The sequence below is a fragment of the Hyla sarda genome, chromosome 11, assembly GCF_029499605.1.
Source record: "Hyla sarda isolate aHylSar1 chromosome 11, aHylSar1.hap1, whole genome shotgun sequence".
Taxonomy (NCBI): Eukaryota; Metazoa; Chordata; class Amphibia; order Anura; family Hylidae; genus Hyla; species Hyla sarda.
This window is the reverse complement of record NC_079199.1, coordinates 24239474-24254159: the sequence shown is the minus strand read 5'-3', so window position 1 is coordinate 24254159 and position 14686 is coordinate 24239474. Positions and strand designations below refer to the sequence as shown.

The following is a 14686-nucleotide window of genomic DNA, read 5'->3' as shown; positions in this document are numbered from 1 at the left end:
GGATTTCAGGCTGGAGCAATCAAACACCAATCGGACAGCCGGGAAGAAGGTAATGCACCTCCCGCTGTCCTTTCAGCTGTTTGGGATGCCGCGATTTCACCGCGACGGTCCTGAACAGGTCAGCTGAGCTAGCCGGTATGGATTTCTCCCGTTTAAGACGCAGTGATCAACTTTGATCGTGGTGTCTAAAGGGTTAATACTGGACATCAGCCTGGTCGGCTATGTCCGATATTAGCCGGGGGGTCCTGGTTGCTGATAACAACCAGGACCCTGCAGATACGAAGCCTTGTAGTAAACACTACACTATTATGTGACCAGTGCTATCTGCTTTGACATAACAAGTTGTTTTCCATGTGACTATATATATATATATATATATATATATATATATATAATTTTTTTTTTTTTTACCAGTTCTAGTGTCTCTAAAACCGCACAGAAGAGGAAATGTGAAGTGTGTGAAAGTTGTTGTATGCAATGCTTATGTAAAAACATGTAATGAAATCTACCAAGTGCCCCATAAAGCCCAGGAGATTCTCCATTGAGATCAGTAGAGATGTACAGTGATCCCCCAACTTACAATGGCCTCAACATACAATAGTTTCAACATACAATGGTCTTTTCTGGACCATCGTAAGTTGAAACCAGACTCGACATACAATGTACAGACAGTCCAGATCTGTGAAACGTGTCAATGACCGGAAGAACCGACCAATCAAAATGGGCATTCACTGGTAAAACCCCTGTATTACTGAAGCGTATGCACTGACTGGTGTCTGGTAGCGCCCCCTACAGTACAGAGTGGTATTACATGTTCTGTACACTTTACCTGTACCAGGGTTAGCTGCTCCTTTGGAAACCAGGTGAGGGCGACTACATTACTTTTTTACTTACAGGACCCTGTTGCAAAACTACAACTCCCAGCATGCCCGGACAGCCGAAGGCTGTCCGGGCATGCTGTGAGTTGTAGTTTTGCAACAGCTGGAGGCTCCCTGCTTGGGAAACACTGACCTAGACAGTGATTTACAGTTCCCAGAAGATCTTTCCTACTTTTATATGTAAGGATTTACTTTATCTGTATTAGTTATCTACTTATTTTTCTTTAATCCTCACGTTTTTTTTTTTTTTTTTTTTTTTTTTTTTTTTGATGACATTTTGGTGCCTTTAGAACCAATTACCAGGTTTCCATAGAGTTCTGGTCTCAACATACAATGGTTTCAACATACAATGGTCGTCCTGGAACCGATTAATATTGTAACTTGAGGGACCACTGTATTTATTTTTTTTTGTATCTTGGTGAACACTGAATGGAGTCTTGTCTTAAACCTGTTGTATCTTTTGTGCATTTCTTTTACCACAAGTCATGCATGCAAACACTGGAGTCCTCCATTTCAAACTCTCATTCTCCCATCCGATACTGAGATGCGTGTCACTTACGGTGCTCTTTTATTTTGCCTCTTGTGCCAAGAAGATTCAGAAGGTACGGAGCCCCTAAGTGTAGATGGGAACTCGTCCGATCTAGAAGAGCAAGCAGAGGTTGAGGAGCTGGACACCCCCTGCCTGGTTCTAGATGGTGATATCCCTCAGGAAACGTTCCTTAAACAGCACTTTGGAAATCTTTCGGCAAACAATGGCCCAGGTTAAAGAAAAAAAAAAAAAAAAATTTTTTTTATTTTTTTTTAATTTTTTTTACTTTTGACTTGGAGCACCTTTTAATAATGCTAACCATTCCCTAAAGAGATGGAGAATTCCAACACCAGCAAGAAGACCTTATCATTTACTGCATCTTGTTTTCCTTTATCCCCTTTATAACCTTTGCTTGCTTGTAGCTTATTCCTTTCTTCACCACTTCCCTATTCTATTTGTCCCGGAAACCCCTTAATGCAGTGTTTCCCAACCAGGGTGCCTCCAGCTGTTGCAAAACTACAACTCCCAGCATGCCCGGACAGCCAACGGCTGTCCGGGCATGCTGGGTGTTGTAGTTTTGCAACAGCTGGAGGCACCCTGGTTGGAAAACTCTGCCTTAATGTCTGCTCCCTGCATTTCACCATGAGTCTCACCAAAATAGATTTTTTTTTTTTTATAGGTATTTGTTGCTTTTGACACAAAAGTACTTATCACTTATATGTTAAAGGGGTACTCCGGTGGAATTTTTATTTTATTTTATTTTTTTATTTTTTTTCACTCAACTGGTGCCAGAGAGTTAAAGGGGGTATTCCAGGCCAAAACTTTTTTTTATATATATCAACTGGCTCCGGAAAGTTAAACAGATTTGTAAATTACTTCTATTAAAAAATCTTAATCCTTCCAATAGTTATCAGCTTCTGAAGTTGAGTTGTTGTTTTCTGTCTAACTGCTTTCTGATGACTCACCTCCCGGGAGCTGTGCAGTTCCTATGGGGATATTCTCCCATCATGCACAGCTCCCGGGACGTGGCATTATCATTGAGCAGTTAGACAGAAAACTTCAGAAGCTAATAACTATTGGAAGGATTAAGATCTTTTAATAGAAGTAATTTACAAATCTGTTTAACTTTCTGGAGCCAGTTGATAGATAGATAGATAGATAGAGATATATATAAAAAGGTTTTGCCTGGATTACCCCTTTAAACAGAGTTGTAAATTACTTCTATTTAAAAATCCTTATCCTTCCAGTCCTTATCAGCGGCTGTATGCTCCACAGGAAGTTCTTTTCTTTTTGAATTTCCTTTCTGTCTGACCACAGTGCTCTCTGCTGACACCTCTGTCCATGTCAGGAACTGTCAGGAGCAGGAGAGGTTTGCTATGGGGATTTGCTCCTGACATGGACAGAGGTGTCAGCAGAGAGCACTGTGGTCAGACAGAAAGGAAATTCAAAAAGAAAAGAACTTCCTGTGGAGCATACAATAGCTGATAAGTACTGAAAGGATAAGGATCTTTAAATATAAATAATTTACAAATCTGTTTAACTTTCTGGCACCAGTTGATTTTAAGAAAATAGTTTTCCACTGGCGTACCCCTTTAAGTTTACTCACTTTTGGTGAGATAAACTCTCCCTTCTGATCCCAGTCAGTCTCTGAAATCTATCCAGTCTTAAGTTTTATTGATATGGTGTATTCACATGTTGCAGTCATAATGTGTTTTTTTTATTTTTATTTATTTTATTTATTTTTGCCGCAATGTTAGCAGAAACCATTATGTGTTTGCCATGATTTAATGAAAATTGCTAAAGGAAAACACTGTATATGAAAGCAACGTGTGAAGGATAAGGGTACTTTTACATGGGTCGGATACGTTGTGAAAATTCAGCATAAATTTGTATAGAGCAAATGAGCATGTATTACAGTACCGGCATTGTGAATGAGGTTTTTGAGCGTTGCTGTTATTATTTATTTATTTATTTATTTATTTATTTAATTATTATTATGTTATTTTAACTTTTGATAGTTTTGAAGTTAGTGGGTATTCCAGGAAAAAAACATTTATTTATATATATATATATATATATATATATATATATATATATATATATATATATATATAATAAACTGGCTCCACAAAGATAAACAGATTTGTACATTTCTTCTATTAAAAAATCTTAATCCTTTCAGTACTTATGAGCTGCTGAAGTTGAGTGCTCCCTGATGACACCTCTCTCGGGAAGTGTCCAGAGTAGAAGCAAATCCCCATAGCAAACCTATTCTACTCTGTGCAGTTCCCAAGACAAGCAGAGATGTCAGCAGAGAGCACTTTTGCCAGACAGAAAAGGACAACTCTACTTCAGCAGCTGACAATTATTGCAAGGATTAAGATTTTTTTTTATAGAAGTAATTTACAAATCTGGAAGAAAAGTGCAGGAGCCAGCAGTATAATAAACTTCTTCACCTTTATTCGTAATCCATATAAAACTTCGACATGGCATCTCAAAATACAAACGATAAAACCTCCTCCTGGATAAGCAACATGACGCGTTTCAGGTCATGTGACCTTTCATCAGATGCATTGGAGGTCTTCTTGCCGCGCGGAGGATCGGTTGAGCTGACAATCCTTGTTACTATACATAATTTACAAATCTGTTTTTAACTTTCTGGAGCCAGTTGATATAAAAAAAATGCATAAATAAAAAAAAGTTTTTCCTAGAATACCCCTTTAAGATTGGTCAGGGTCCCCGTTCGGAGACAACCTCTGGTTTTGAGCTATAGCCAGGAGGTGTCCGTCTGAACCTGTAGTCATATTGCCGTCTATTTGTCCCCAGCTTCTTACTAACCAAACCTACCATATACCGTATATACTCGAGTATAAGCCTAGTTTTTCAGCAGGATTTTTCGTGCTGAAAACACCCCCCTCGGCTTATACTCGAGTGAACAAAAAAAAACGTTTCTGGCTTTAGCTGTGAGGGGATGGTCCCGGCCGTCCATCTCCGCCTGTCAATCTCTTCTCAGTGGTCTTCAACCTGCGGACCTCCAGAGGTTGCAAAACTACAACTCCCAGCATGCCCGGACAGCCGATGGCTGTCCGGGCATGCTGGGAGTTGTAGTTTTGCAACTTCTGGAGGTCCGCGGGTTGAAGACCACTGAGAAGAGATTGACAGGCGGTGATGATGACGGGGGGGGATGATGTATTTCCCACCCTAGGCTTATAGTCGAGTCCATAACTTTTCCTGGGTTTTTGGGGTGAAATTAGGGGCCTCGGCTTATATTCGGGTCGGCTTATACTAGAGTATATACGGTATATATCTCACTCTGGGTAAAACTTTTAAGATGTGAAATTGCTAATAAGAACTTGTTTTACTTTTATCTTCTTTTTATTCATTTACCGTATATACTCGAGTATAAGCCTAGTTTTTCAGCAGGATTTTTTCGTGCTGAAAACACCCCCCTCGGCTTATACTCGAGTGAACAAAAAAAAACGTTTCTGGCTTTAGCTGTGAGGGGATGGTCCCGGCCGTCCATCTCCGCCTGTCAATCTCTTCTCAGTGGTCTTCAACCTGCGGACCTCCAGAGGTTGCAAAACTACAACTCCCAGCATGCCCGGACAGCCGATGGCTGTCCGGGCATGCTGGGAGTTGTAGTTTTGCAACTTCTGGAGGTCCGCGGGTTGAAGACCACTGAGAAGAGATTGACAGGCGGTGATGATGACGGGGGGGGATGATGTATTTCCCACCCTAGGCTTATAGTCGAGTCCATAACTTTTCCTGGGTTTTTGGGGTGAAATTAGGGGCCTCGGCTTATATTCGGGTCGGCTTATACTAGAGTATATACGGTATATATCTCACTCTGGGTAAAACTTTTAAGATGTGAAATTGCTAATAAGAACTTGTTTTACTTTTATCTTCTTTTTATTCATTTACCGTATATACTCGAGTATAAGCCTAGTTTTTCAGCAGGATTTTTCGTGCTGAAAACACCCCCCCTCGGCTTATACTCGAGTGAACAAAAAAATAAACGTTTCTGGCTTTAGCTGTGAGGGGATGGTCCCGGCCGTCCATCTCTGCCTGTCAATCCCTTCTCAGTGGTCTTCAACCCGCGGACCTCCAGATGTTGCAAAACTACAACTCCCATGCTGGGAGTTGTAGTTTTGCAACATCTGGAGGTCCGCAGGTTGAAGACCACTGAGAAGGGATTGACAGGCGGTGATGATGACGGGGGTTGATGATGACATGCGGGGGATGATGTATTTCCCACCCTAGGCTTATAGTCGAGTCCATAACTTTTCCTGGGTTTTTGGGGTGAAATTAGGCGCCTCGGCTTATATTCGGGTCGGCTTATACTCGAGTATATACGGTACTTTATATTAAAAATGTATGCGAGTGTGTGTGTGTGTGTATATGTATGTATATATAAAATTATAAGAGAGAAAATCAACCTTTTTTATTATTTTTGATTATATGAGATCATAGAAAATGATGGCATATTGCTAGGATATACTATGAGTGTATGGTCAGTGGAGGGAGGAATTTTGGAACACACAGATCTGTAGATTCTTGCCTTGCCCCTTTAGACATTGTAAGTTTGGACAGCCAACCCTATTAGAATGTTTTAGGAGGTCTTCCCACATAGGACACCTCATAGAACTGTTTCCCACAAGACCGGTTAAATATATTGAAATACTTTGTTTTGCTTTTGTAGATGGACCAGTCCTGACGTCGGAGAGGAATGAATGTCCCAGCATCTCATCAAGGTTTCTTTCAATGGCTCCGTTACCCGCACCCAGGTTAGTATTTAAAAAGTGAATGAATACATTTCTTTTATTTAATCTTTCACACTGCAGATTCATTATCTGGTTAATCTGTTGGCAGATATAGGTAATGTACAATTCTGCTATTTAACCAGGAGGGGCATTAAAGTCGCGTATTCAGACCTTAAAAGTGGTTCTAAAATTCCCGATGTGTATCCTATGGACGTGTATGGTTGTCTATACAATGTGTGTTTTATAAGATTTGTTCTGAGAGATGCAAGCAATCACATATCTGTTTACATGGGGATGTCTGAGGCCAAATGGAAGCAGAATGGAATTGCTGAAACAAATAACCAGAGATTCCAGGAGTAGGTTCAATGAACATAAGAGTGGCTGTACTGATTTGCATTGTTTGGGGCACAGCTTAATAAGAATTGGGTTGGGTATTAAAGGGGTATTCCGGGAAAAAACATCTTATCCCCCTATCCAAAGGATAGGGGATAAGATGTCTGATCGCGGGGGGCCCGCTACTGAAACCCCCCCGTGATCTCCCTGCAGCACCCGCATTCTATGCGGGAGCTGCGTCTCCAGTTTCGGAAACCTCCGGGTTTCCAGGACTGGGGACGTGACGTCACGCCACGCCCCTTCCATTCATGTCTATGCCGTCACGCCCCCTCCCATAGACCTGAATGGAAGGGGCGTGGGTGACGTCACGTCCCCAGTCTCGGAAACCCGGAGGTTTCCGAAACTGGAGATTCAGCGCTCACACAGAATGCGGGTGCTGCAGGGAGATCACGGGGGGTTTCAGGAGCGGGCCCCCCGCCATCAGACATCTTATCCCCTATCCTTTGGATAGGGGGATAAGATGTTTTTTCCCGGAATACCCCTTTAATTGCAGCCAGTTATCTCCTTTTGTTAGACTATATTTTATATATTAAATTTTATAATATATTTACACAGTGGAACGTGTTTCCGTAAAATTTCAAGGCAGACAATCCACAGGCAGCAGGCGCCAGTGCTAGGACCACTTGGAAATCCACTGTCGCCATAGACTGAGATGTATTTCCGAGCAGATTCTGCACAAAGAATTGTCAATTATTTTTATGGAGTCCGGAAAAGGAAATTCCGGCATGTGCACGGTGCAGCAGAATCCTATTGAAAACAATAGCATTTCCGGGTTGGATTCTGCATATGTAACAAAAGAAGTTTGCCGAACTTTGAATAAGCTTAGAAGAAACTACAGAACTCTTAGGGGCTCATTCAAACTATGGAATCTCCACTTGCGGGCAGAGATTCCGTCTGGAGCTGACTGGCAAAACAACCTGGCGCTAGGACTGCTATGTAATGTGCCGTCTCAATAGACGGCAATGTGTATTTCATTGCAGATTGTGCTGAAAGAATAAACCTGTTCTGGTCTGGAGTCTGGAATTTTCGTAGTGTGAAGGGTGCAGCAGAATCCCATAAAGAACAATGGGAGGCTACTTCATTGGAATTTTGCTTGGAAAATCTGTAGTGGGAATGAGTCCTTTAGGGTACAGTCCCACTTAGCGTATTTGATGCAGTTCCGTATTTTTCTACTCCTTGAATTCAATGGATAGCAAAATACGCAGCTGCATCAAATACGCTGTAGGACCGTACCCTTAGAAGAAACCCTCTATTCTTGCCTTATACGTTGTACTGTTTCAATTGCAGTTTATTATACAGTATAGTCGGTCATCTTTATTCTAGCCAGGTGTTTTATGTAGCCATGTTAAATCTGCACAATAAGTGTCATCTTTGTGGTTAAAACCTTTTTTGTTTTTTTCTCATCTGTGATCAGCACTTGCCATCTGTCTGATCAAGAGGTCAGCCCAGACAGTACTCAAATTCCGTTCGAGTATCCTACAATCAATGGCATGACTACCCGGGTACAAGAGATCCCCAGCCCCCTCAGACCAGCCTACCAGAGGAAAAGAAAGCAGCCAGCGGAAGTAAAGGCTGGAAAAATCGGTCCATTTTTCAACTCTGTTGTATCAAACATGCGGAAAACTCAATCGGTTCATGATATTGTTAATGAAGGTAAGAGCCAGGCTGGATGGAATATGTGCTGTAGGGATGATCAGTGACCCTCAACATAGGTCGAAGCCAGCGTTTCCCACATTGCAAAACTACTACTCCCAGCATGCCTATACAGCCAAAGGCTGCCCGAACATGCTGGGAGTTGTAGTTTTGCAAAAGCTGGAGGCACCCTGATTGGGAAACACTTGTCTAAGCTGATTCTGGATTAATAATGGCAAGATGGGAGACTGTATTCTTGAATATTGAGGCTCCCTCCCCCATTCTGACAGCACAGTGAGAGTTTAGATTTGAGCTGAATATCTAAATGTGAGGGCTTCAGTATAGAACGATTAGAAATCAAGAATATTATTTATTTTATATTTTTATAACTAATAATTTGTGACACATTTTTGATTTGCCTAGAACTCTTTACTATATTTGTCTGTGTTTTCATTTACCGTATATACTCTAGTATAAGCCGAGTTTTTCAGCACAATTTTTCGTGCTGAAAACGCCCCCCTCGGCTTATACGCGAGTGAATTCTACGCCTGTCAATCCCTTTCAGTAGTCTTCAACCTGCGGACCTCCAGATGTTGCAAAACTACAACTCCCAGCATGCCCGGACAGCCATCGGCTGTCCGGGCATGCTGGGAGTTGTAGTTTTGAAACATCTGGAGGTCCGCAGGTTGAAGACCACTGTGGCCTTCGTCATCATCCAGACCCACCTTTAGTTTTCTACTCACCTCACCTCCCCTCGATGGGAAGGAAGGATGAGCTGGTCCGAGCCATCTATGCTGCAGGGACCGTCCGGTGGGGAGGGTTAGTCGTTCCGGGCTGTCCATTTTCACCGGGAGGCCGATGGCTGTCCGGGCATGCTGGGAGTTGTAGTTTTGCAACATTTGGAGGTCCGCAGGTTGAAAACCACTGAAGGGATTGACAGGCGGTGATGATGAAGGGGGGGATGATAACGAGGGGGATGATGACGTGGGTCTGGATGATGACGAGGGGGATGATGACGAGGGTCTGGATGATGACGAGGGGGATGATGACGGGGGTCTGGATGATGACGAGGGGGATAATGATGGGGGTCGGGATGATGACGAGGGGGATGATGACGGGGGGGGGGGGTCTGATTACATGGGGGGATGATGTATTTCCTACCCTAGGTTTATAGTCGAGTCAATAACGTTTCCTGGGCTTTTGTGGTGAAATTAGGGGCCTCGGCTTATATTCGGGTCGGCTTATACTTGAGTATATACGGTAGCGCTTTTTTTCAGTTTAGAAGAGCATTTCCCAACATATGTGGCTCTTCAGCTGTAGAGTCACAGGTTGGGGAGCACTGCTTTCATGTTATGCACATATTTGTCATATCCTTTATAAGACTTACAATACTTATTTAACTTTCTATGGAATCTGTTGCAGTCAAAATGCGCCCACAGACCCAAACAGCGGCAGAAAAAGAACAGAAGGCTGTACACAGACGTACCCTACCGGCAACTCTAATGAAAGCAGAATGTCAGTCATCACCATTCCAGTCCAAGGATGTAAAGCAGCCTAAGGGTAGATCCTATATGAACCCAACGACTAGCTTCATGGCCAAGATCTCCCGCAGTGTATCTGTTGGGGAAAATTTGAACATTGGTGAGACACAAGAGACGTCCATTGGTACAGAGATTAAAAATGCTTGTGAACCAGAAGTAGTGTCTGTTCCTGTGGAGTTGGAGAAGAACCCGATTCCACTGAAGGACAATGCCATTGTCAAACCTCTTCTGCAAACCAGTACGAACAGCTCTTCACCAAAGACCTTTCAGTCTAAGAACCGGGCACATCTGACTCTAGATATTGCGAAACCATTACCAGACCGACCTTTCCTTTCATTTAATAGAAGTCGGAGCTCAGTTGAAATGGAATCGCCAAGGTCGCCAAGATCACCTGGCTGTAGCTGGAAGCCTAGACTATCTTTCACAGACTTGACTTACAAAAATGACAATCAAGCTTTAGGCGGATGTGAGAAAAGTCAGATGGCGGATACGCCTGATAAGGAGTGCCCTGAAGAGACACTTGCATCAAAGCTGATCATAAATGAACCTGTAGACAGTGTGGACTTAAGTCCTGAAGGATTCAAGCCTATTCCTAGAGGGAGAGCGTCTACTATTGGCCACACTCCTGACCGTCACCCAGGTCTTTGTCCTGTTGAAACTGGTAGAGCTAGATCTCCCTCACTAGATGCAGCATCTACTCTAGACTCAGGTGGGCACAGAGGTCAATCCTTGGTGGTATCTCCCTTTCTGTCTTCCGTTTGTGTGGGTGCCCTCACAACTCCATCTCATCTCTCTCCGTCCAGTCTCCTGCCTGTTTCGTCTTGTCCACGCCTGTCTCGTTTCATAAGCCACTCTCAGAATGGTGAGGCAACTCATTTCTTCTTCTCTTGATTTCTTCCACCTTAAGCCAAGTCTCTTACTGTTTAAGTACCTTCACCTTTAATTTGATTAAGCTAGAGGAACCTGTATGGGGCTGTCATAATGATCCACCACCTGTATATTGAATCCTGTTGATTTTTAGGATAGCATCAGGGCTTAGTGCAGTGATGTTGCACTGTGCAAAAGGGTCTCCTCTTTTGTAACAAGAGCTTCACCCCATTTATGGATTTCATATACACTGCTCAAAAAAATAAAGGGAACCCTAAGATAACACCTCCTAGATCTGAATGAATGAACTAATCGTATGAAATACTTTCGTCTTTACATAGTTGAATGTGCTAACAAAATCACACAAAAATTATCAATGGAAATCAAATTTAGCAGGGCTCTGGCAGTGCTCCTCCTGCTTCTCCTTGTACAAAGGCAGAGGTAGCGGTCCTACTGCTGGGTTGTTACCCACCTACGGCCTCCTCCACATCTCTTGATGTATTGGCCTGTCTCCTAGTAGCGCCTCCATGCTCTGGACACTACGCTGACAGACACAGAAAACCTTCTTGCCACAGCTCGCATTGATGTGCCATCCTGGATGATCTGCACTACCTGAGCCACTTGTGTGGGTTGTAGATTCCGTCACAGCTACCACTAGAGTGAAAGCACCGCCAGCATTCAAGTGACCAAAACATCAGCCAGGAAGCATAGAAACTGATAAGTGGTCTGTGGTCACCACCTGCAGAGCCACTCCTTTATTGGGGGTGTCTTGCTAATTGCCTATAATTTCCACCTGTTGTCTGTTCCATTTGCACAACATCATGTGAAATTGATTGTCAATCAGTGTTCTTCCTGAATGGACAGTGGGATTTCACAGAAGTGTCATTGACTTGGAGTTACATTGTGTTGTTTTAGTGTTCCCTTTATGTTTTTGAGCAGTGTAGGAAAGTTATAGCATTTCACTAGAGCATCCTTACAATATGATTGAGGGTGCTACGCCTGGGGCCTATCCAAGTGCCAGCACTTTATAGGATACAAATACTGTTAACGTTTACTTTTTTAAAAGGTGTTTGGTTTAGAAAAAGACATTTTCAAATTTTCTTTTAGGGAATTTTAGTTAGAAAAAGGGGGGTTCTTGACTCTAATTACAAACCATTCCCATATATCCGGCAGTCTCCATTTGTGGTTCGAAAATGCCTGAAGGAAATTGATGCCAGCACCAATCTAATAGTTTTTTTTTTATATATATATATATATTTTTTTTAATCAGTTGCCAGGTTCTACAGCATATCTGTGTGGGTCCTATCAGCAGGACACCCATGATCAGCTTATTATTGGTGTGACTGCTCTTCTAATAGCAAAAATATGAATCTCTTTAAGAATAGTAGCCAAAGGTTAGAAATGACTGGTATATCGACATTTACTTCCATTGTCGGTATTAGAATAAATGTTACATTTCTTACAGCAATCGGTATCACATGTTAACATTAGGTAATATTTGTCCATACCGGTCAGGACAGATCCGACAAAAACAATAATTTGTCCTTAATTTATCCTTAACCATTTCTGTCACTATTTTATGATGCCAGGATATAGTCGTATACTGATTAGGATGTGTATCTGTTTCAGCACACGCGGTCAGCATTGAGCAGTGTGAATTGATCGCCTCGGAGCTGCAGGATAGCCTCCGCCGGGCCTTAAGGCTTTATCGATCGGTAAGTAAATGTATCATGACATTGTAAGCCCTGTGTATCCAAGGTTTTGGTGCATTCAAAGTGATTGTTTCATTAGATTGGGGCCCCAGCACTCCTGACAAACAGCAGATTTTGTCGGAGAAAGCTGAGCAAGACGGACATTTTCCCTGTAGGGAATCTGTAATGTTACATTGTGGTCATTCAGTTGAATGGCTATTGGTCTATTGGATCCATGGACAGCTTGATTTTGTCAGAACAAGAGCCACTCTTATGGTACGTTCACACGAGCTGATTTTTTTGCGTGTTTTCCGCTGTGTATTTGAAAGTGGGCGGGCTCTTCTTGGCTGTCCGCAGCAGATTTTCCTCGGCGGAATTTACGCTGCGGAAAATATGCCGCAAGCCCCATTGAAGTCAGTAGGGACTGCGGCGGACAGCAAAGAAGAGCCCTCCCACTTTCAAATATGCAGTGGAAAACCTGCAAAAAAAAACCGCTCATGTGAACATACCCTTAGGCTAAGTTTACTCTATGGAATTTCTATCCAAAATTCCTCTTAGGAATTTGTCAGAAATTCGGGTGCAACAGGCTCAGTGTGGCAGAATCCTATTGCATCAGGTATTGCTGGCAGTAGGATTCCAGCACACATTGCACACTGCGGAATTATAGCAATAGATATTCCGCATGGAATTTCCACTGCTAAAAGAATGAGCTTGCTCATTCTTTTGGGGAATCTGCACCAAAGACATTGCCGTCTGTGAGGATACTAGTGTCCTCATGGTCCTAGAACAGACAGATTCAGTTACGATGGACGAACTCTGTCAAAGTCCAGCCAGAAATTCTGTAGTGTGAACCTATACAGCTGTGTGATGTTCTATATCATATATATATATATATATATATATATATATATATATATATATATATAGAACTTCGGCTGTCCGGGCATGCTGGGAGTTGTAGTTTTGCAACAGCTGGAGGCACCCTCTTTGGGAAACACTGGTCTATGTAGAGGACAGGAGCTTCTTCAGGGTCATGTACAGAACACGCAATGTCCTAAACATAGTAAAATGGAGCCGCCCTCACCTGGTGTCCAAAGGAGCAGCTAAACCCTGGCACAGGTAAAGAGTAGTACAGAACATGTAATACCTCCCTGTACTGTAGAGGGCGCTACCAGACACCAGTCAATGCATGCACTTCAGTAATACAGGGGTTTTACCAGTGAATGTCCATTCTGATTGATTGGTTTTTCCAGCCATTGACACGTTTCCCAGATTCCATAGCATTGTATGTTGAGTCTGGTTTCAAGTTACAATGGTCCAGAAAATGTATGTTGAGGCCATTGTAAGTTGAGGGATCACTGTATTTATTTTAGTTATAGAGTATATTCCAGTTCACTTTATTATACTCTCTGTGCCCTGTTAGCTGATTCAATTTGAGCATTTTGTCCTGTTTGTCTTCCACAGGTGACAACATCTGGCCCTGTAGCAAATATGGATCGTGGCAAGATGGCAGGCCTCCTGTCGGAAACATTTGGCATGGTAAAGAGGGAACTGGATTCCTTAAAAGATGCTGATTCCGAGGCTGCAATGCATGAAGATTTGTCTCCACAGCAGGAAGAAAAGCTCGAGTCTCCAGTATCGGACGGGTCTCAGCAATTGGGCGACGACAAGACGCTCGCCCTGCTGCAGCAGTACTCAGAACTTTTACTTCAAGCAGTGGAAAAGAGGATGGATAAAAAAACATGAATCCACCCATACCGACTGAACAAGTGCGAAAAACACTGCAAGCCAAAAAAAATTCAACACTAAAAATAAGAAAAACATTTTTTACATTCAGACTGTTTAGTAATAAATCCTTTTAAACCTGCTACAGCGGACATGGTTCTAAGTCAGGGCACCTCCTGCACACTGCAGCACTTCACCTCTTCCGGTGCTGGTTTTGGCCCAGGCCAAAGGTTCTGTTTCTGCTCTTGGTTACTCGCAGGGGCGCAGAACTTTTATAATAACGTTACTGAACTTTTTACAGTATACAGGTGACCTACATAGTGAAAGGTGGGCTGAATATACATAGTTATGGCGACCTTGGCCGTATGTAGGTGACCTGTACACTGCATCGAAGCCTTGAATAAGTATTATATTGTGCATTATATATATATATTTTAAATTATTGATTTAGCTTTAACGATTTCTGTGTTTTTAATGTTTTGCTCCCCCCCCCCAAAAAAAAACTGTTTCATTTTAATAGGGTTCTTTACAAAGTCTGTAAAAAGTTGGCAAGGGCTGATTATCTGGATGTGGCGCAATTTCTTAAGATACGCCCCATGTCGCCTCTGCCCCTTTTGCACTTACTAGGAGGGCTGCTGAGGTGGGAGAGGTTTAGGCTGCATTCACACTT

The 14686-nt window shown here is 42.6% G+C and overlaps 1 protein-coding gene across 4 annotated transcripts in view; it reads left to right on the top strand.

Moving 5' to 3' along the window:
- Positions 1-14473, top strand: part of MAPKBP1 (mitogen-activated protein kinase binding protein 1) — a 204878-nt gene extending 190405 nt beyond the window's left edge. For 3 of the 4 annotated variants that reach the window (XM_056545868.1, XM_056545869.1, XM_056545870.1), the window contains exons 26-31: positions 1472-1639; positions 6107-6191; positions 7975-8213; positions 9615-10442; positions 12230-12315; positions 13756-14473. In XM_056545868.1, the coding sequence (XP_056401843.1) occupies positions 1472-1639; positions 6107-6191; positions 7975-8213; positions 9615-10442; positions 12230-12315; positions 13756-14037 (1688 nt within the window). In that variant the 3' untranslated portion in view covers positions 14038-14473. The remainder of the gene's footprint in view (positions 1-1471; positions 1640-6106; positions 6192-7974; positions 8214-9614; positions 10443-12229; positions 12316-13755) is intronic. The other variant, XM_056545871.1, reaches the window with a different exon arrangement.
- The last annotated feature ends 213 nt before the right edge of the window (positions 14474-14686 follow it).